The 19,978-nt window shown below is 43.2% G+C and overlaps 1 protein-coding gene across 2 annotated transcripts; it reads right to left on the bottom strand.

The window, feature by feature from the left end:
* Positions 1-4,638: 4,638 nt before the first annotated feature.
* On the bottom strand, positions 4,639-19,822 carry Timm17a (translocase of inner mitochondrial membrane 17A). Of its 2 annotated transcripts, XM_005073397.4 has the most exons (6): positions 19,733-19,822; positions 16,859-16,958; positions 16,254-16,317; positions 11,839-11,967; positions 10,050-10,160; positions 4,639-5,102 (listed from the first exon to the last, which is right to left on the bottom strand). In XM_005073397.4, the coding sequence occupies exons 1-6, from the start codon at positions 19,756-19,758 to the stop codon at positions 5,017-5,019; spliced, it is 516 nt and encodes a 171-aa protein (XP_005073454.1). In that variant the 5' UTR covers positions 19,759-19,822; the 3' UTR covers positions 4,639-5,016. The 2 variants fall into 2 exon arrangements, with proteins under 2 accessions (XP_005073454.1, XP_040594110.1); XM_040738176.1 differs by lacking the exon at positions 16,859-16,958 and having other exon boundaries at positions 19,733-19,778.
* Positions 19,823-19,978: the final 156 nt, after the last annotated feature.

Here is a 19,978-nt window from a genome sequence, read left to right as displayed (position 1 = left end):
CCTATATAAGCAAACAGTTAACGCAGGTACCACTGGCCCCCAATATCCACTAAATAAAGGGATGTCATCTCTATACTGTCTACATTTCTACACGAGAACATAACAAATCCAAGCAGAGTTGCCCTATTTCAACAGATTACTGTTCTTCAAAAGAGAGATGGCTCAGTGGTTAAGAGTACTTGTATGCAGAGGACATGGCTTGGTTCCCAGCACAGACGTGGTGACTTCACAACCATCTGTAACTACAGTTCCAAGGGATCTACTGTCCTCTTCTTACTCCTGACAGATGGCACTAGATCGTAGTGCACACACATGCTCCTAGACAAAACACATAAAATAAATCCCAAAGCATAAAGGAGCCAGGTATGGTGTCACATGCCTTTAAGCCCAGCACTTGGGAGGCAGAGACAGGAGTTTCTGGTCTACCTGGTGAGTTCCAGAACAGCAAACAAATAAATCCAAATAAACAAATAAAGCATAAAGGTCAGGGCTGGAGAAATATTTCACTGGCTAAGAGTACTTGCTATTGTTACAGAGGGTCTACGTTTGCTTACCAGCTATGGTGAATCATAGCTGTTGGTAATTCCAGTTCCAGGGAATCCAATATCCTTTTCTGGTCTTTGCAAACATCAGGCATGCACACGATACATATACATGCATGCAAGTAAACACACACACACACACACATTTAAAAAATGTTTAGAGCACTGGACCTGGAGTGCCCTTTCAGAGGACACAGGCTCAGCTTCTGGCACCCACGTGGTCACTCACAATCATCTGCCACTCCAGTTCTAAGGATCACAAATGACACCCTTTTCTGGCTTCTGAGGGCACTAGGTGTGCACATGGTACAATTACATGTGTGCAGGCAAAACACTTGTACATATAAAACAAGTAAGTCTGTAAAAAGTTTTTTCAAGGCAGCAAGGTCACAAAAGACAAAGAGAGACTAAGAAACAGACCACAGACTAAGGAACCATGACATGAATTAATGGAATTGGGGTCCTGTATTTGAACATTACAGAGAGAGAGAGAGAGAGAGAGGGAGAGGGAGAGGGAGAGGGAGAGGGAGAGGGAGAGGGAGAGGGAGAGGGAGAGGGAGAGGGAGAGGGAGAGGGAGAGAGAGAGAGAGAGAGGGAGGGAGGGAGAGAGAGAGAGTGAGACCCAAAAAGCCCATAGTTTAATAACTATAATGTGAATGTTTCTGATCATTGCTTTATGGTTCCATAAGATGTTAATATAACTGAATCTGAATAAGAGATATACCAGAAGCTTTTGGCTTTACAACCTTTTAAGTCTATAGTTTTCTGAAATAAAAACTTTTTGGGGGCTGTTTTTCAAGACAGGGGTTCTTTGTGAAACAGTCCTGGCTGTTCTGAAGTAGCTCCTGTAGACCAGGCTGATCTCAAACTCACAGAGATCCACCTGTCTCTGCCTCCTGAGTGCTGGAATTAAAGGCATGCCCCCCCCAAAAGACTATTTTCTCAGAGTTACTGTTCCCTTGTCAACTTGACACACAAACACATTACTCTCCAATTAGAATCTTTCCTTTCTCACTTATCTCCAAGATGTCACATCAATATTAATATCACAACATGACATAAATACTCTAAGTCTCATGGTCCTCTCAAATTCAAACACATTAAAACTTCAGTCTCTTTCAAATATCCAATCTCTCTAAAACTCCAAAAATCTCTTTTAAAAGTTCCAAGTCTTTCAATTGTGGGCTCCTGTAAATATCAAAGTTAAATTAAATACCTTCTCACTTTAAGAGGGAAGAATCAGGGCACAGTCACAATCTGAACAGAGCAAAACAAACTCTAATTGTACAGAAAATTCAACATCCAGTGTCTGGGATTCTCAGCATCCTCTGGGCTCCTCCAAGGGGCTTGGGTCACTTCTTCGGCTCCATCCTCTGCAGCACTCGCAGCTTGTCACCTAGGCTCTGGCAGGCTCCACTCCACACCTGCTGCTGCTCTTGGTGGTCATCCCGTGACACTGATGCTCCGAAATGCAGGGTCTTCTGCTGCAGCCAGGCTGCACTGTCACCCACAGCCTCGCCTAGGTCCTCTCCATTCTGTCAAACCTCCACTTCTCTGCATGACCTCTCAGTCCTGAGCCTTCAGCTGCTGCCACTGAGGCTGCACCTTCACCAACGGCCTCTCCTAGCCACAAGGTTCCATGACCCCCTCATGCCTTCAAAACCAGTACCACCTGGATGACTCTTATTATACTATCAAGTCTGGCTGCCAGAGCAAGGTACAACCTGGCCACTCTGCAACACAACTTCTGTGTTCTTTTGGGAAACACTTCCCAGAAGATCTCAACAATGCTCCCCACCCCACACATCCCCTACCCTACCTCCCACCCCCAGGATGGGGGCTAGAGACATGATTCCTCTGTGTAGTTCTGGAACTCACTCAGTAGACCAGGCTGGCCTCAAACTTAAAGATCCACCTGCCTCTGCCTCTGCCTCCCAAGTGCTGGGATTAAAGATGTGTGCCACCAGACTTGGCTTGTTGGTCTCTCTCCTTTTTTGATTTTTGAGAGAGTTTCTCTGTAGCTTCAGAGGTTGCCCTGGAACTGTCTCTGTAGACCAGGCTGGCCTCGAACTCACAAAGATCCACCTGCCTCTGCTTCCCTAACGCTGGGATTAAAGGTGTGGACCACCATCACCCTGCTAGAAAGTTTCTTTAAAGGGAGATGGGCTGGGGGTGTTGTTCAGTGGTGGTATGCTTGCTTGGCAGACAAGAGGGCCTAGCATGGAGTAGGGGGGGGAAGGGGGTTACAAGCATTGCTTGGCAAGGAAGTGGAGAAAGAGAATCCTCTTTCATTGCTCCTGGGAATAGTAAAATGGTGCAACGACCTTGTGGAAAACAGTTTGGCAGCTCCTCAGAGTTAAAGATAGAACTATCACATGACCCAGCAATCTTAGCCTTAGGTAAATATTCACGAGAACTCAAAGTAGGGACTCAAATAGACATTTGCACTCTGGGGTATAATTCACCATAGCTGGGAGTTGGAAACAGCTTGTTACCATCAATAATTGAATGAATAAAATCAGTTGGTATATGCATACAAGGAAATACTCAGACACAAAATTAAAGAATTCCCAGGATGGATGAACCTGCAAACATTATGCTAAGTGAATTAAGACAGGCACCACAGCACTCGGGAGGCAGAGCCAGGCAGATCACTATGAATTTGAGGCCAGCCTCGTCAACAAAAGCTACAGGATAGCCTCCAAAGCCACAGAGAAACCCTGTCTTGAAAAACAAAACAAAACAAACAAAAGACAGGCACCAAATGAGTCTATATGATTTCACACATATGAGGGATAGGCGAAATCAGATTGTGGATTAGCAGGGTTGAGGGCAGAGACATGGGAAGAAACTACTGTTTAATGCTATAGAGTTTATATTGCTGATGATAGCTTTCACTGTTTTGAGACAGACTGCCTTTGCACTCACAATCCTCCTGCCTCTGCCTTCCAAGTGCTGAGATTACAACCAGCAGCCATGCAGGTAACACTCTGAGCACAGAGAATGCTAGGGGTTAAACACTGTGCTTGTATTTTCTTTCTTTTTTTTTTTTTTTTTTTTGGTTTTTCAAGACAGGGTTTCTCTCTGTGCTTGTATTTTCAAGCCACTGAAACACACTTACAAATGTCTATACATTTACAAATGTCACACACACATAAAAAACAACCCACAAATAATAAAAGTAGAAGGAACAGTTAAGCATTTACTATGTGTAGTCTTGAGCTGAAAGGCAGCCATGTTCACAGCATGCCTTATGAAGGCCATGTCACCCCTAACACAAGCAGGAATGCTGCTCAGTAAGGCTGGGTAAGTTCTAGCCCCACCAGACCCCACAGCACAGCTTGAAAATCAGTGGCAGGAAACAATTTTAAAAAGTGTTTTCTTCCTTCTCTTTGATTTTTTGAGACTGCTGTCAAGTTTGGCCTTGAATTTGGATCCTTCTTTCTCAGCCTCCCAGTGATAGGTTTATAGGTGTGAGCCATCATACCTGTCCTCTGTATTGTCAAGCACGCACTATTTTCTCAGAGCTGCGTATACTGGAAGCAAGTTGTTTCGATGACCAGGAATCAAGAGATGGCAGCCCTAAAGAGTTTCATATTTATATCCAGTATCTTCCTTTTTGGAGACAGGGTCTCTCCATGTAGCCCAGGCTAGCCTGGAACTTATAGAAATTCACCTGTCTGTGCCTCTGGGATTAAAGGTATGTTCTATGCTCAGCTACCCAGCATGTGCTAAACCAAGACAGCATTTGTTTTTTCCTTTTATTTTGTTTTTTCGAGACAGGGTTTCTCTGTAGGTTTGGAGATTGTCCTGGAACTCTCTTTAAAGACCAGACTGACCTCGAACTCACAGAGATCCACCTGCCTCTGCCTTCCCAGTGCTGGGATTAATGGCATGAACCACCAACGCTTGGCCAGTGTTTTGTTTTCAAAAGAAAGAATGAACACGTGGGCATATCTTTCAATGATTCATGCTGATTGCATCATCCTTCTCACATGTAATTCATTTCAGGTAAGATGAGGGGTTGGCATAAGCATCCATTATCTGAAGTATGCTCAGTATGAAAGGCAGAACTCTGTAACTTTAAAAGGAAATGTCAGTTCCAGGAACCTTTTATTGTCTGAATAACTGTACACAAAACACCAGGCAGAGAAGTTCTGAAGGAAATGATGGTCAAGTTTCACTGTTATTTGCCCTTTGGTCCTTTATCTTCTAAGCACATGTATATGTACACTCTTTAAATGGCATTAGACATTTATTTTGTTCACAAATACAACCCAAGTGTGAATAAATAAACTCAGTATCTCTTCTCCCCTCTGAGTCTCTTTTAAATAGAAAAAAGTACTAAATGTCTCTTCATGGCCCGAATGGCCACCACTGCCCCACCTACGGCTTTAAAGAGACTGTGACTTGATCTTCTGAAACCTTACTGAACTACAGTTCACCCAGCAACAGGAATCCTGGGAAAGAAGTCCTACTGATACTGTCGGTAGTCTCCAAAGGGTGAGGACGGTAACTGGTTTGAAGGCAACTGCGAGTGGTCTTCAGAAAACTGAGGGCCTGCAATTGAGATGTAAAAGGGATTTTTAAAAGAATATCATCCTTTAAAATAAAAAGTAGACCTCTGTAGAAAAGAAATGAATCAACTTAAAAGTTACTACTTGCCAGGCGTTGGTGGCGCACGCTTCTAATCCCAGCACTCAGGAGGCAGAGACAGGTGGATCTCTGTGAGTTCGAGGCCAGCCTGGTCTACAGAGCCAGTGCCAGGACAGCCTCCAAAATAATACAGAGAAACCCTGTCTCGAAAAACAACAACAAAAAAAAAGTTAATGCTGTACTACAATTGTATTTGGAATTTCCTTTTTTGTTGTTGTTGTTTTTTGTTTTTCGAGACAGGGTTTCTCTGTATTGCTTTGGAGTCTATCCTGGAACTCGATCTGTAGACCAGGCTGGCCTCGAACTCACAGAGATCTGCCTGCCTCTGTCTCCTGAGTACTGGGATTAACGGTGTGAGCCACCAATGCCTGGTGTAGTTGGAATTTCTTTATTAAGATCTGATGAGTTCCACCACAGGTCTGGAGACCCTTCAGCTTTATCACAGGACTGACTGGCTTCCCAGGTGTTCCAGAATGGACAGCCAAGAAAGTAAGATGGATTCATAATAGAAAAACTAGTGGGGTTTTGTTGTTTTGTTTGAGATGTGGTCTCCCTGAGATCAGGATGGCCTTCAACTTGCTATATAGGTAGAGATGAGTTTCATCTCCTGATCCTCCTGCCTCCACTTCCCAAGCACTAGGATTACAGGTGTGTATACCACCTCAGATTATGTGTTGCTGAAGAGTGGACCCAGGGCTTTTCAACGCTATTCAAATACTCTACTAACTGAGTTACATCCTCAGCCCCAGAGGTAGTAGTGTTTAAAGCCACTGCTATAAGTTTCCCTGGATCAAGACTGGAAGAAAACAAAAACAACAACAATAACAAAACTCTACTATTTCTTAATATAGTTTAAAAAAAAAACTGAGAACAGAACGTTGGTCTTCTGCAAAAGCTGGAAAGGGCTCTTAATCACCGAGCCTATGGATACATTTCTTAAAAAGTTTAACGTTTTTTATTTATCTGGACGTATGTTGATATACATGCATCAGGGTACCATGAAAGCTAGAAGAGGGTGCTGGATGCCCTGGAGATGGAATTAAGGAAAGCTGAGAGCCCCCCAATGTGAATGCTAGAACGTGAGTCCTCTGAAAGAGCAGCAATCACTCTTCAACACGGAGACATCTCTCCAGCCCTTACTCACACATACTTTAGTATTCATTTAAAATTATGTTGACAAAATTGAAAATGACCTTAGGTATGTTCTTGTTGTTTTGGCAGCACAAGGGGTAAGCCCAGGGCCTCTGCAAAGTTATTTAAGTGGTAAAGGGTTACCACTAAGCTACCATCCCTTAGTTATGTTTAAAAGAACTCACCAATCCAACTTAAATAACAAGTGTGAAAACCATCTCAAAAACCAAGTAAAGAAATAAAAAAAAAGACAAAAAACAATAAAACAAGATTTGAAATGGGAAGATGCTCCCCATAGCTTCTTACACAACAAAATTTACAGTTTTATTCCCAAAAGAAACAAGGAGGACAAAAAGGATTTTTTTTTTTTTTTGAGACCGCATCAAAATTTGCTATGTAACTGTCTTGGCTAGTTTTATGTCAACTTGATACAAGCTAGTCCTCTGAAAGGAAGTGTCCTAATTAGGGCTTCTATTGCTATGACCAAAAGACACTTGGGGGAGGAAGGGTCTATCAGGGTTGCACTTCCATATCACTGTTCATTATCTAAAGAAGTCATTTTCTCAACCGGGGACCCCTCTGTGATAGATAGTTTAATGTCAACTTGACACAGTCATTGGACAGATGGGAACCTCAACTGAAAATACCTCCATATGGCCACTGCTGAAGTAGCTCTCAGAGGTTAAGAGCACTGGCTGCTCTTGCAGAGGTCCTGAGTTCAATTCCCAGCAACCACATGGTGGCTCACAACTGCCTATAATGCAGACAGAGCACCCATACATAAAAAATAAGTAAGTGTTTATTTTTTTTAAGTGGGAAAAACGCCTTCATAAGACCCAGCTGTAATGCATTCTCTTAATTAAAGATTGATGGGGAAGGGCCTCTGCACCCAATCCGGCCTCCAGGTTCCTGCTTTGCGTTCCTGTCCTAACTTCCTTCAGTGATGAACAGTGCAGTGGAAGCATAAGCTAAATAAACTCTTCCCTCCCCAAGTTGCTTTGGTTATGGTGTCCATCACAGCAATAGTAACCTTAACTAAGACAGTAACCAAAGAAAGATGACCCTGAACTTTGTTTTAAATTACTTACTTATTTATTATTATGTGTATGAGTGTTTTGCCTGTATGTATGCCTGTATTATGTGTATGCCTCGTGCCCTCCAAGGCCAGAAGAGAGCAATGGATCCCATGGAACAGTTTTGAGTTGTCATGTGGTTGCTGGGAATCTAACTCCAATTCTCTAGAAGAACTGTCAGCGCTCTTAAGAGCTGAGCCATGTCTCCAGTGCCCCTTGTTTAACTCCTAAAAGAACACCACCCACCCCACCTCTCTTACAGTGTCATGTAGCCCTAGTTGGTTTTGAATTGGTTATGTAGCAGAGGCTAGCCTTGAACCTTTATCCTTCTACCTCCACCTAAGTGCTGAGATTACTGGCTTGTGTCATGCCTGGCCAAAAGCACATCTCTTGTCTGTTTTATACTAAAATGATTAAAACAAAAACAAAAACAAAAAACAAACAAAAAACTAAGCAGCAAAATTAGAATACTGTAAGACTGAAAATGCAGAAGTAATAATTTAAAAAACAGAATGTAAAGTGAATAGGGCATCTAGATCAACCCACTGACATCTACTGAGTAGTGTGCCAAGAAGATCACAGCTCTCCCTTGGTGCCTTGGGGAAATCAATCGAGAAGTATCGTCTATTTCTAACTCTATGCAAAGCCTTATCCACGCTCCAAATAATTTCCAACATGTCTTACTGGGTGGGTGTGTGGGTGTGTCTGTAAGTATGTCCTTGTATGCATGCAGAAACTCAGGGATAACCTTAGCTGAGGCTTCTCAGGAGTCCTCTACTTTGTTTTATTATTACTATTTTTGTTGTGTTTTTTTTTTTTTTTTTGAGACAGGGTCTCACTGTTTGGTCCTGTCTGTCCTGGAACTCACTAGGTAGAGCAGGCTGGCCTCCAACTCTGCCTACTCTCCAAGTGCTGAGATTAAAGGCATGCACCATCACGATCAGCTTTAAGATTTAAGTGTGTGTATTGTGTGTGTACATGTGCATACCTAAGAGTGTAGGTGCCCTCAAGAGTCCAGAAGAGGCTGTTGGAGCCCCTGGAGATGGAGTTAGAGTGGTTGTGAGCTACCCAGTGTGAATGCTGGAAACTGAGTCAGGTTGTCTGTAAGAACAGGAGGAACTCACAACAACTGTGTTGATCTCCTCAGCCCTTACCTTGTTTTTTGAGACAGGGTCTCCCTCCCCAATGGCCTGGAACTTGCTAACCAATCATGAGAGCCAAAGTGCTGATATTGCAAGCATATGTCATCACGCCTGATTTTTTTATTTTTTAACATGAATTCTGGGAGATCAAGCTCATGTGAAGGTAAGTTAATAGCATCACTGAGCTATTGCTCTAGCCCCAATTCAAGTTTTGGGCACCATAATCCTTATATCTGTATGCTCCCTTCTAATACCCATGAGATGTTTCCATTTATACACTGAACGCTTAGATAAGAAACTTTGAAAGTTGCTGGACAGTAGTGATACATGCCTTTAATCCCAGCACTCGGGAGGCAGAGGCAGGCAGATCTGTTAGTTCGAGACTAGCCTGGTCTACAAGAGCTAGTTCTTGGACAGCCTCCAAAACCACAGAGAAACCCTGTCTTGAAAACAAAAACAAAAAAGAAACTTTGAAAGTTAATGAGCAGATAGCCACCCACACCCATTAAGTTATATGCAAGTCCACAACCAACCTCTCATTTCCAGTAACTCTAATGTGATTCCCAACCCAAACTCCAGTCACTCTCCATCAGTCAATTTTATATTCTTTTCTTTTACTTTGGCTTTTCAGGACAGGGTTTCTCTGTGTAGCTCAGACAGTCCTGGAACTTAAGACATCTGCCTTCTTTCCGCCTCCTGAGTGCTGGGATTTAAGGCATTTGCCACCATGTGCAGCCTACTTTATATTCTTGAAAGCAAGAAATACTATCTGGGTAGGATAATGTCATCACTCTGCTGTCTGTCTTAGCTCCCTAGAGTGTAAGTCCTTGAGGTCAGGGACTGTCTTCCTCAGTCCTCTACGTCAGCAACTATAACAGTGCTTGTTACATACAGACATAGCAAGAAGTGGTCAGCTACCACCATTGCTACATATCTGAGTATCTTTCAAATGACCAGAAACTGCTCAGAATAAGTAAATGAACACTAATAAATCTTGAGGTCTACAAAGAAAGACAAACACCAAATGAAGTCACCAAAAAATCAAGTAGCCAAAGCATTTTGTCAAATGGTGATTGTAAACATGATTATAGGCCTATTACTTTAAAATTTTTGTTTTTGTTTATATGTATGTGCATGTGCCTGTTTGCATGTATACAACATATGTGTAGTGCCTGTGGAGGCTGAAGAAGTCATTAGATCTGCTAGGAACTAGAGGAGCTACAGGCAGCTGGGACTAAACGAAGCAGGGATAGGGAACAGAACCTGGTCCTCTGCAAACGCAGCAAGTGCAGCGCCTACTGAGCCGTCCGTCTCTCCAGCCACCACCTATCGTTTTCTAAGCTAGCCTTGGAGTTTATCCTAGGCTCAAATAATATGCGCAATATGTTAATACCTAAAGGAAAAATCACAAACTACTCCACTTTACCACACAAAACATTCTTTCTTAATGTCAGGAAACCATTCTCATGTGTGAACTTAAGAGTATTAAGGAGAAAAGGACTTACCATTGGGGAACTGTGCAGAGGCAAACCTTGTCAACAAGATACCAGCTCCTTCAATTAAAGCTAGGAGAATGCCTCCCATTGCAGCTGACCCAACCATGGCTACCGGTCCATCTAAAGACATTAATAACAAAGATTGCTATAAGAAAAGAGCTATCGGTAGTTATATGTTTCTCTTATTCTCAAACTCTTCCACCGTCCAAGACCCACTGTCAGCAAAAAGGGCTGCTTTTTAAACAAAGCTGTGATGGTTTAAATGAGATGGCCCCCCCATAGGCCCATATGTGTGAATACTTGGTCCCTAGATGGTAGAACCCTTTGGAAAGGATTAGGGGGTGTGGTCATGTTGGAGGTGTGCCACTGAGGGTGGGCTTTGAGAATTAAAGATTTGTGTCATCCTCTGCCTCCTGCTTGTGGGCTGAGACATAAGCTCTTGGATGCTGCTCCAGCCACCTGCCACAGGCTACTACCCCTGCTCCACCATTGAGTATCCTAGCCCCTGCCCCAAGCTGAGTCCCAAATAAACTTCTTCTACATATTGCTTTAGTTATGGTGTCTTATCACAGTAACAGAAAGCAACCAATGTAAAAGGTATATTGGACAAAGCCATGTTCTTGCTTGCATGCCTTAATAGCATCAGATAACCTTTAATTCCAGTACTGAGAAGCAGAGGCAGGCAGACCTCTGTGAGTTTGAGGTCAGCCTAGAAAGTTCCAGACAAGTCAAGGCTAAATAGTAAGACCTGTCTCAAAACCAACACACACACACACACACACACACACACACACACACACACACACACACACTAATGTAACAGCAAAAATTAATTTACTACTAGTGCCTGGACTTTTACAAGAAAACGTTAAAAGCTTCTATCCTAAGCCCAGAGAACTATGGTTTGCACTGTGTCCTGTTGGTCAAGGGATGATCTTTATGACTAAGAGCTGTGTGTGTGGCAGGTACTGTTAATTCAAGAGATCTTATGAAACTACAGCATGGAGAGTGTGGCATTCCAGTCACACAGGAAATAATGGTCAGTGCTCTGAACCACTGTAATACGACAGAAAAACTTACATCCTTCAGGGGCCACACACCTCTAAATCCCAGAATCTGAGGAGCAGGAGCAAGATAAGGTATTCAAGGTCATTCTGAACTAAGGAGTTCAAGGTCATTCTGGATTACACGAGACCCTGTCAGCGAACAAGCAGGGGCTGGTGAGATGGAATCAGCAGGTACAGGCACTGAATTCAGTTCCTGGAACCCAAGTGGTAGAAGGAAAGAAGTAACTCCTGGAAACTGACCTTTGACCTCATTTAGCACGTGTGCCTACCCACATATAAAGAAATACTGTAGGAACAATAATAAATTAAAAAACCGAGTCCTTTACTCATACTTTCAGATTACCATAAATACACCAAATCAGGCAATCCTCAGTTTCATATATTATAGATTTCACTATTTTTTGTTTGTTTTGTTTTTGTTTTTCGAGACAAGGTTTCTCTGTATAGTCCCGGCTGTCCTGAAACTTGCTCTGTAAAACAGACTGGCCTCGAACTCACAGAGATTTGCCTGCCTTTCTCTCCTAAGTGTTGGATTAAGACAGGTCTCATTAACTAAGGGCAGATGAGATCACTCCGAATTCTGACTCGCACTAGTGTGTCCAAATGATGGTTTACTTAATGGGCTGAGGATACAGTTTGGTGTAAGGCGCCTGCTCACCATGTCCAAGGCCTCAGGTTCAATCCCCAGTGTTACGGAAGACAACATAAACAGAAAAGCAAGGCTCACTTACTTCTTGCTGCCAGGATGGCTCCTGTCAAGGCACCGCTAGTGATGGAGTTCCAGGGATCTTCTTTGCCTCTTATCTGAACCATACTACAGTCAATCATAGAAAACAGTCCTCCCCAAACTGCAAAGCTACCTGTTTTATAAAACAAAACAAAAAAAGCAACTAGTTTAAATCTCTTTTTTGCTTATTGTTATATTATTATTAATATCAGTCAAGTAAGTTTGTTTTGAAGTCCTGGTTATCTACTAACCACTGTGCTTCAAGCTTACATTAAAGAATCTTGGGGCTGAAGAAAGGACTTGGTGGTGAAAAGGACTTGCTGCTCTTGCAGAAGACTTGAGTTAAGGTCCCATCACCTACATCAGTTACCTGTAACCCCAGCTCTAGGGATCTGATAACCCTTTTCTGGCCTCCATGGGATCTACATACATGTGGCAGACACAAAAAAAATACAGCATAAATAAAAATAAATCTTAAGGAAGAAAAATTTTAATTAAGATCTCCAACTCTTCTGAAAGGGGTAGGGTGGGGCAAGGAGGGGAAAAGACAAAATCCAGGGGCTGGATCAGGTTAGTGGTGGAGCTCTTGCCCAGCATGTGCAAAGGCTTCAATCAGAGCACAATAAAGCAAGCTGAATGAACAGATACAAAAGTCAGGCCTAAGAGAAGCAGCAAGTGTCTAAAAACACATAGATCACTCTTTTACAGTAGCACACCTTTGTTTAGACAACAATATTTCAGTACTTCAAAGGCCCCTTCTTTTCATAATTTAGTTCTCTCATCTTTTCATCTTTCCTTTCTCCATCAAGTATCAGGGAGCATCTACTCTGACGATCCCTAATAGGAACACAGAGAAAGCCAACTATTCTGGACCAATTTACAGAACATGCTGAAGAGGCAAATGAACAACCTAGTTGGAGTCAGGGAATACCAGAGAGTTAGACATAGGAAGTCTAGTCACTTTTTATTTACCCTCTAAAACAGTGGTCTTGGTGGTCACACATCAGATGTTTACATTACGATTCATAACAGCAGCAAAATCACAGGGATGAAGTAGTAATGAAAGTATTTTTGGTTGGGGTCACCACATGAGGAACTGTACTAAAGGGCTGAAGCATTAGAAAGGTTGAGGACCACTGCACTAAAATCTCAGTATGGGGGGAGACAGGATGCTAACAAGCAACAAACTGGGCTTTAACACATGTCTGAACCACATCACTCCACGGGCTTTCTTCAGGTCTCACATGGTCAGGAGCAGCTGAGTACAGCAGGAGACCCTCATTTTTGGTCCAATATCAGGGATCTCATACTTGGGGTAGAGAGACGACTTAGGGGTTAAGAGCACTGGCTGCTATTCCAGTGATCTTGGATTCTATGCCCAGCACCCACATAGCAGCTCACACCCATCTGTATTTCTAGCTCTAGGGGATCTAGACCTGCTTCTGGTCTCTGTGGTCACTTGGCACACAGGTGGTATATGTACATATGGAAGCAAACTGCATAATTAAAAACCCCAAAACTTGTCATTCAGGGTCAGAGTGCTTGCTAAGACAACACTTGTTCCTAAGAAACAGGACCAGTGAGTTGGCTCAGAGGGCAAGAATACCAAGCATGATGACCTGAGTACTCACATGGTGGAAAGAGAACACTCTTAAAAATTATTCTATGAACTGTGCTTGCGCGTGTGTGTGTACATATACCACCTGTGTGCCAAGTGACCACAGAGACCAGAAGCAGGTCTAGATGTACATATGGAAGCAAACCGTATAATTAAAAACCCCAAAACTTGTCATTCAGGGTCAGAGTGCTTGCTAACCAACTCTTCAAACACGGCCTTAACCCAGAGTCCCTCTGCAAAGGACCTACATTACAGCCGCGTGCACCTCCACTCTCTTCCAATCCCTTTTGCATTTCATATCATCAGCACATACACTCCAGGCTTTCTGTGACCTGGGTGATTAGATTTGAATTGCCCAGTAGAACTCAAGATAAATATATGTATTTTATATATACATGTGTATGTATATATATATATAATTATTTTTGAAAGGCTATAGGAAAAATGAAAAAAGAATTAAAAATGTAAAAATATTTTTTAATAAATTTGCCATGCTCATGACAAATGTCCCAGGCCTTGGACATGCTAGGCAAGTATATCAAAGAGCTACATCTCCAACCCAGGAAAAAGGATATTTAAAAAAAAATGTGATCCCAGTTTCCTTACATGGCAAATTGGTGGCATATGGGTATGTAAAATCCCATTGATCTCTGGAATCAGGCAACTACAGGTGCCGTGAGGTCAGGTATGGAAGGAAGGGGTGCAAAGAGGACCCCACTAAAGTCCCTTCCAGGCAGGATGCAGTCTCCCACGATGAGAAGGCACTGCCTTAGTCAATACTAGCAGCCCCTGCTGCCAACAAGCCAAAGCCCTAGGTGGCTCTGAGTTTATTCTCTGTCCCCATGTCTGCTCAATTTGCAAACCTCAGGTCTCTCCAACTCTCCTACTGTATATATTGTAACCTATATAAACACTAACAGCTGGCCAGGTGTGCCAGCACAGGCCTGTAATCTCAGGTGGAGGTTGACGGGATAAACTGGAGGCCAACTTGGACGACACAGTCAGATCATGTCTGAAAATAAAACAACAAACAGCAAGGTAAAGTGGGTAAAAACACCTGCCACCAACCTGGAGGACCCGAGTTTGAGGCCCAGGATCCACATGGTGGATGGTGAGAACCTGATCTTTTGTCCACACACACACACACACACACACACACACACACACACACACACACACACACACACACACACACACACACCAAATAAGTAAACATATAATAAAAGAAATAAATGTATACACACCATTTCAAGCCTGGTGGCCAGAGGCCAGAAGCAGGCCTTAGATTCCCCTAGAGCTGGAAACACAGATGGGCCAACAGATACCTTGTGGGTGCTGGAATCAGAATCCCAGTCCTCTACTGAAACTTTACCATGACTTAGGAAAAACCGCCAACTCTGATTAGATGTTATACCTTTGTATGTGAACATAATTCCCACACTATGTGGGCCATCATTCTCCAGCTCCTGAGTAAACAAGTTTTTTGGGTTTTTTTTGAGTATAAAAGTTTTATGAGCACTGTGATTAATAATCTTCTGGTACCCTGCACTGGCTTCTGCACAGCTGTCTTTTTGAAATTTATTTTTATTTTATGTGCACTGATGTTTTGCCATGACTGTTAGGTCCCCTGGAACTAAAATTACAGACAGTTGTGAGGTGTCATGTGGGTGCTGGGAATTGAACCCAGGTCCTCTGGAAGAGCAGTCAGTGCTCTTAACCACTGAGCCATCTCTCCAGCCCTTCTGCACAATTCTTAATGTTAACCCTGGAGAACCCAACCAGTTTAACTGGTCTCTCTGACCCTTCACATCACATTTCTCTTCAGCATTATGCTACCCTAGAAACTACCATTTCTGCCTCTCCAAATCTGAGCTTTGAACACAGTGTCCTTCTTCTGGAAAAGGAAGGTTGTGTTGGCTAGTCTTATGTCAACCTGACACAAGCGAGAGTTATCTGAAAGGAGGAACCTCAATTGAGAAATGCCTCCATAAGACTCAGATGTAAGGCATTTTCTTAATGAGTGATTGGTGGGGAGGGCGCAGCCCACTGTGGGTTGTTCCATTCTTAGGCTGGTGGTCCTGGATTCTGTGAGAAAGCAGGCTGAGAAAGCCATAGGAAGCAAGCCAGTAAGTAGCACCCTCCATGGCCTCTGCATCAGCTCCCGGCTCCAGGCTTGTACCCTGTGTGAACGCCTGTCCTAACTTCCTTTGATAACAAAGTGATTTGGAAGTATAAACCAAATAAACCCCTTCCTCCTCAGCTTGCTTTCTGGTCACTGGCCTTTGTTGCAGCAACAGAAATCCTAACTTAGCTAGGCAGTTGTGGAACACGCCTTTGATCCCAGCACACAGAGGTGGGTGGATCTCTGTGAGTTCGAGGTAAGCCTGGTCTACAGAGCAGCCAGAGCTCCACAGAGAAACCCTGTCTCAAAAAAGAAAAGAAAAGAAACCCTAACTAAGTTAAAACAAAAGAAACACTGGATACCTGAATAACAGAAAGATTTTTTTTCAAACATATAAAAATCCAACTTAACTTTGCAAACAAAGCATTAATCAAAAAGAACTTATAGGGATACTAGACAAACAGTGTAAATGAAAATCACTAATAAAAAAAAAAGAAATAATTTGCTGGCTGAACTATAATCTTAGCACACAGTGCATTGGGCAGAAGACCTTGAGTTTGAGCTCAGTACGGGATGAATAAAGAAAGGGAAGGAAGCAGGGAGAGCAGATGGACAGACAGGCACAGCCAGTCTCAAGCCCAGGTAAGCAGAAAAAGTCTGTATAAATAAACATCCTTACCTCCCAATTGTGGAGCTCTGGTTTTAATAGCTGTCAAGCTCCCTCGGAGTCTGTGGTTTACTCCCTATAACAAAAACAAAAGGAAGTGGTCTAAAATGTAATAGATTGAGAACTGCAGAGATGGCTCAGTGGTTGGGAACACTTGCTGCTCTTCCAGAGGACCCAGGTTTGATTCCCAGCATCTACATGATAATCACAACAGTCTATAACACCAGTTCCAGAAGATTCAATGCCTTCTTCTGGCCTCTGTGGATACCAAGCATGCACATGGTATGCAGACGTACATGCAGGCAAAACATCCACACACATAAAATAAAACAGGGCTGGAGAAATGACTCAGTGGTTAAGAGCATTTACTGCTCTTCCAGAGGACCCATATTCAATTCCCAGCAGTCACAAGGCAGCTTACAACTGTCTATGACTCCAGTACCAGGGGATCTGATCCATGGGTACCAGGCACCAAGCAGTACATGGGCATACATTCAGGCAAAAAAAAACCATATACACAAAAAATAATAATAAAATAAAATAGAATAATATATACCAATGGGACCAACCAGCCCTGGTTTCTAGTGAAGATAAAATGAAACCAATCATCCACTCACCACTGGGGAATTTCGAAAACCTTTGAAGGCTTGAAAGATACCCCCACCTATGGTACCCATGGTAAAGGCACCACCACAGTCGTCCACAATCCGCCAGGGGCTAAAGATGGGAGGAAAGGGAGAAAGAGGACCTTATTTCTCGTTCATAAACCATATAAACCATAAAACTTTCTTTGTTTAATAAATGAAGGAGTGCAACAGGTTCCAGCGTGGAGTCCACTGCAACCAAGAAACTTTTAGATTGTAAAATAGGGGCAAAGATACTAAACACATCCATAGCTATTCAGACTCAAGTCCTCGAAGGTAGAAGGATTTAACAGTCATGTCTGTTTTTAATAGAATGGTAGTGTGGTCTATGTCTTGCTAAATTGCCTGGCCTCAAGTTGGTGCCTCATCCTCCCAAGTGTTGGTATTATAGGTCTGTAACATCATACCCAGGGTTTCATTCACTCCCAATAACTTGCCAGAAGTCTGTTCCAAGCTAGGCACTATAAAAAGCAAATAAATAGAAAGGAAATTATACTGTAATCAGCAACATTGATTCAGTTTCTAGAAATCAGAGTATGCTCACATCAGCATTAAGTTTCTGATTTGTTTGTTTTTGGTTTTTTGAGACAGGGTTTGTCTGTGTAACAGTCCTGACTGTCCTGGAACTGGCTTTGTAGACCAGGCTGGCCTCAAACTCACTGAGATTCAGCTGCCTTTGCCTCTCCAGTGCTGGGATTAAAGGTGTGCACCACCGCCACCAGCATTAAGTTTCAAAGCAGGAACCCAAAGAAGATTCACTAGCTGCAGACACATGTAAGTTTTAGGGGGGCTTTGGTGGCACACACCTGTGAGTTCAAGGCTAGCCTGGTCTACAGAGGGAGTTCCAGGACAGGCTCCAAAGCTACAAAGAGAAACCCTGTTTCAAAAAACAAAAACAAACAAACAAAAGGGGTTTCAGGATAACTAGGTTCAAAACAGCATTTTAAACTTTATAGCACACTAGATTAATACCTAATAATGTTGCACCCTAACTCACACAACACTGAAATAAAAGTAATTTGATCAGGAGATCAAAACTACTACTCTAGGAATCTGGTTAATAAAAGTCTGTATAGAACCCAGGACCTGACACACATCTCCAGCCTTGTTAAGTCACTTGTGTTACTGTAAAGATTTATCTAAGTTTCTCTTTGGTATAACACACAAAGTCTATTTATACACAGCACACATATACACACAGACACACACCCTGTTTCAGCCAACTCTCAGTAGGGTTATGATTCTTCCACTACCATCTTCCAAACAGAAAGCTGCCACTTCACTTCCGGCACACATCAGCCACCACGTTTCAAATCTAAATGAATTCTGTGAAACACTAAGAGTATTGTTTCTATAGTGCTCGCATGCTCCTCTGGCAAGCACAGAGAGGCTTACTCAGGCATATAAATAATTTCACAACAAAATCTAAAGTTTGCAAAGTTAGTATATCTGTCAAGAGACAATCCCAGCACTTGGGAGGAAAAGGCAGGAGGCTCAAGAGGCAGAGGCCAGCCTAGATTACACGACAAAACCCTATCTTAACCCCCAACCCATGGTCCCTTCCTACAAAATGACAAGCACTATAGTGAGCTGGCCCATGGACAATCACTATAACAAGAACACTTTTAAACTTACCATTATTGCCCACAAGAATCTGAATAATGATTCATTTTCCTTTAGAATTCATAATCTTTTAACTTGACAAAAAGATTAGGACTGTCTCCTCTGAATTTTACAGTGAACAAAAGCTCAGACAGAAATTAAGCAGCCTGCCCCAAAACAAATAAGGAACTAGTACAGCCAATAAAAGCACAAACTTTGGTACTCTAAACTCTTTCCACTGTACTTATGTGGTCCAAAGGATTCTGAGAGAACAAGTGATACAAAGAAGCAGTAAGACAATGATTAAACCCACATACTGTTTTAGACAGTGCTGGTAACCCTCTCTAGAGGAGCGTGGGGTGGGGGCACAGAGACTGCCACCAAATAATAATTAAGTCCTGGGCAGGCACACAATCCGAGGATATCCATTCTTTTTCATTATAAATAAAAACAAAACAAAATCAGATTAGCCTAAACATCAAGGTTTATTTGCTTGTGACCCTTGAGGCTTTACTCCGACAACTTGAGATTCAATAGCTATTTCGCCAATTTAAAAAAATTTTGCTATGCCTGATTTACTCATGTTTGGTCACTGAGTCAAGCACAGAGTCCTCACTTAATAAACGCTCACTGAATGAATTTATTTCTGTGTATGGCTTTTCTGAGGACACATGTAGCTCATCTCTTCCTAGTTTCCAGATAGTCATTTATGTCTCTTTTTCTCCAGGAATTCCACGCAGGAAATGCCACTCCAGCCTACAAGGAGCTTATGCAGACCCCTTGGACTTTGGTTGAAATCTATGGTCTACTGTTTTGAAATGCTTCTTCATGGGGCCTTATTACCATACAAATAAGGCCTCAAGTATGTCACTAAGACATCTACTTTCCCTTCGTCGACGTGGAAACTGCGCAAAGCAAGGCGTAGGGACGTGTCCAAGGTCACCTCGACGGGCTAACGGGATCACTATTATCCCCGCACCAGGTCGACAGCACCTGCCATAGGGAGGAGGTTCCAAGGCTCCACGAAGCCCAGCAGGGGACCTCCTCGCTAGGCACGACAAGGTCACGGGGTGCTGGGTCCCGGCACACAGTAGCGCGGAAAAGCCACCCGGTCACTCTTGTCCGCACCACCCACAGCTGCCCAGCTCTCGGCGCCGAGCCGCGAGGAGCTCTGCTTGCACCTCGGGCTCCGACCACGGCAGGCGGAGGGGGTAAGGGGCAACAAGGGAGGCTGCTGCAGCTCACCACGGCTCTCTCGCGTACTCCTCCATCTTGGTTCCAGCACGCGCGAGAGTGCCGGGCCCGCTGGACTTCCGGAAACTGATCTCCGTGGCGGAAGTGATCCCAGGAGAGGGCGGGTTACTGGGCGGGGATTGGGTCATCATTTCCTGCCGCAGCCAATAGCAGTTGAAACTCCGTGTAGACTTCGAGTGTATGCTACCTGCTACCCCGCCAGCTCTTGGAAGGTTACGAGGATTCGGGGTACAAAGC

The sequence above is a fragment of the Mesocricetus auratus genome, unplaced genomic scaffold (assembly GCF_017639785.1).
Source record: "Mesocricetus auratus isolate SY011 unplaced genomic scaffold, BCM_Maur_2.0 Super-Scaffold_100676, whole genome shotgun sequence".
NCBI lineage: Eukaryota > Metazoa > Chordata > Mammalia > Rodentia > Cricetidae > Mesocricetus > Mesocricetus auratus.
Note: the sequence above shows the minus strand (reverse complement) of the source record. Positions and strands in the feature narration are given on the sequence as shown.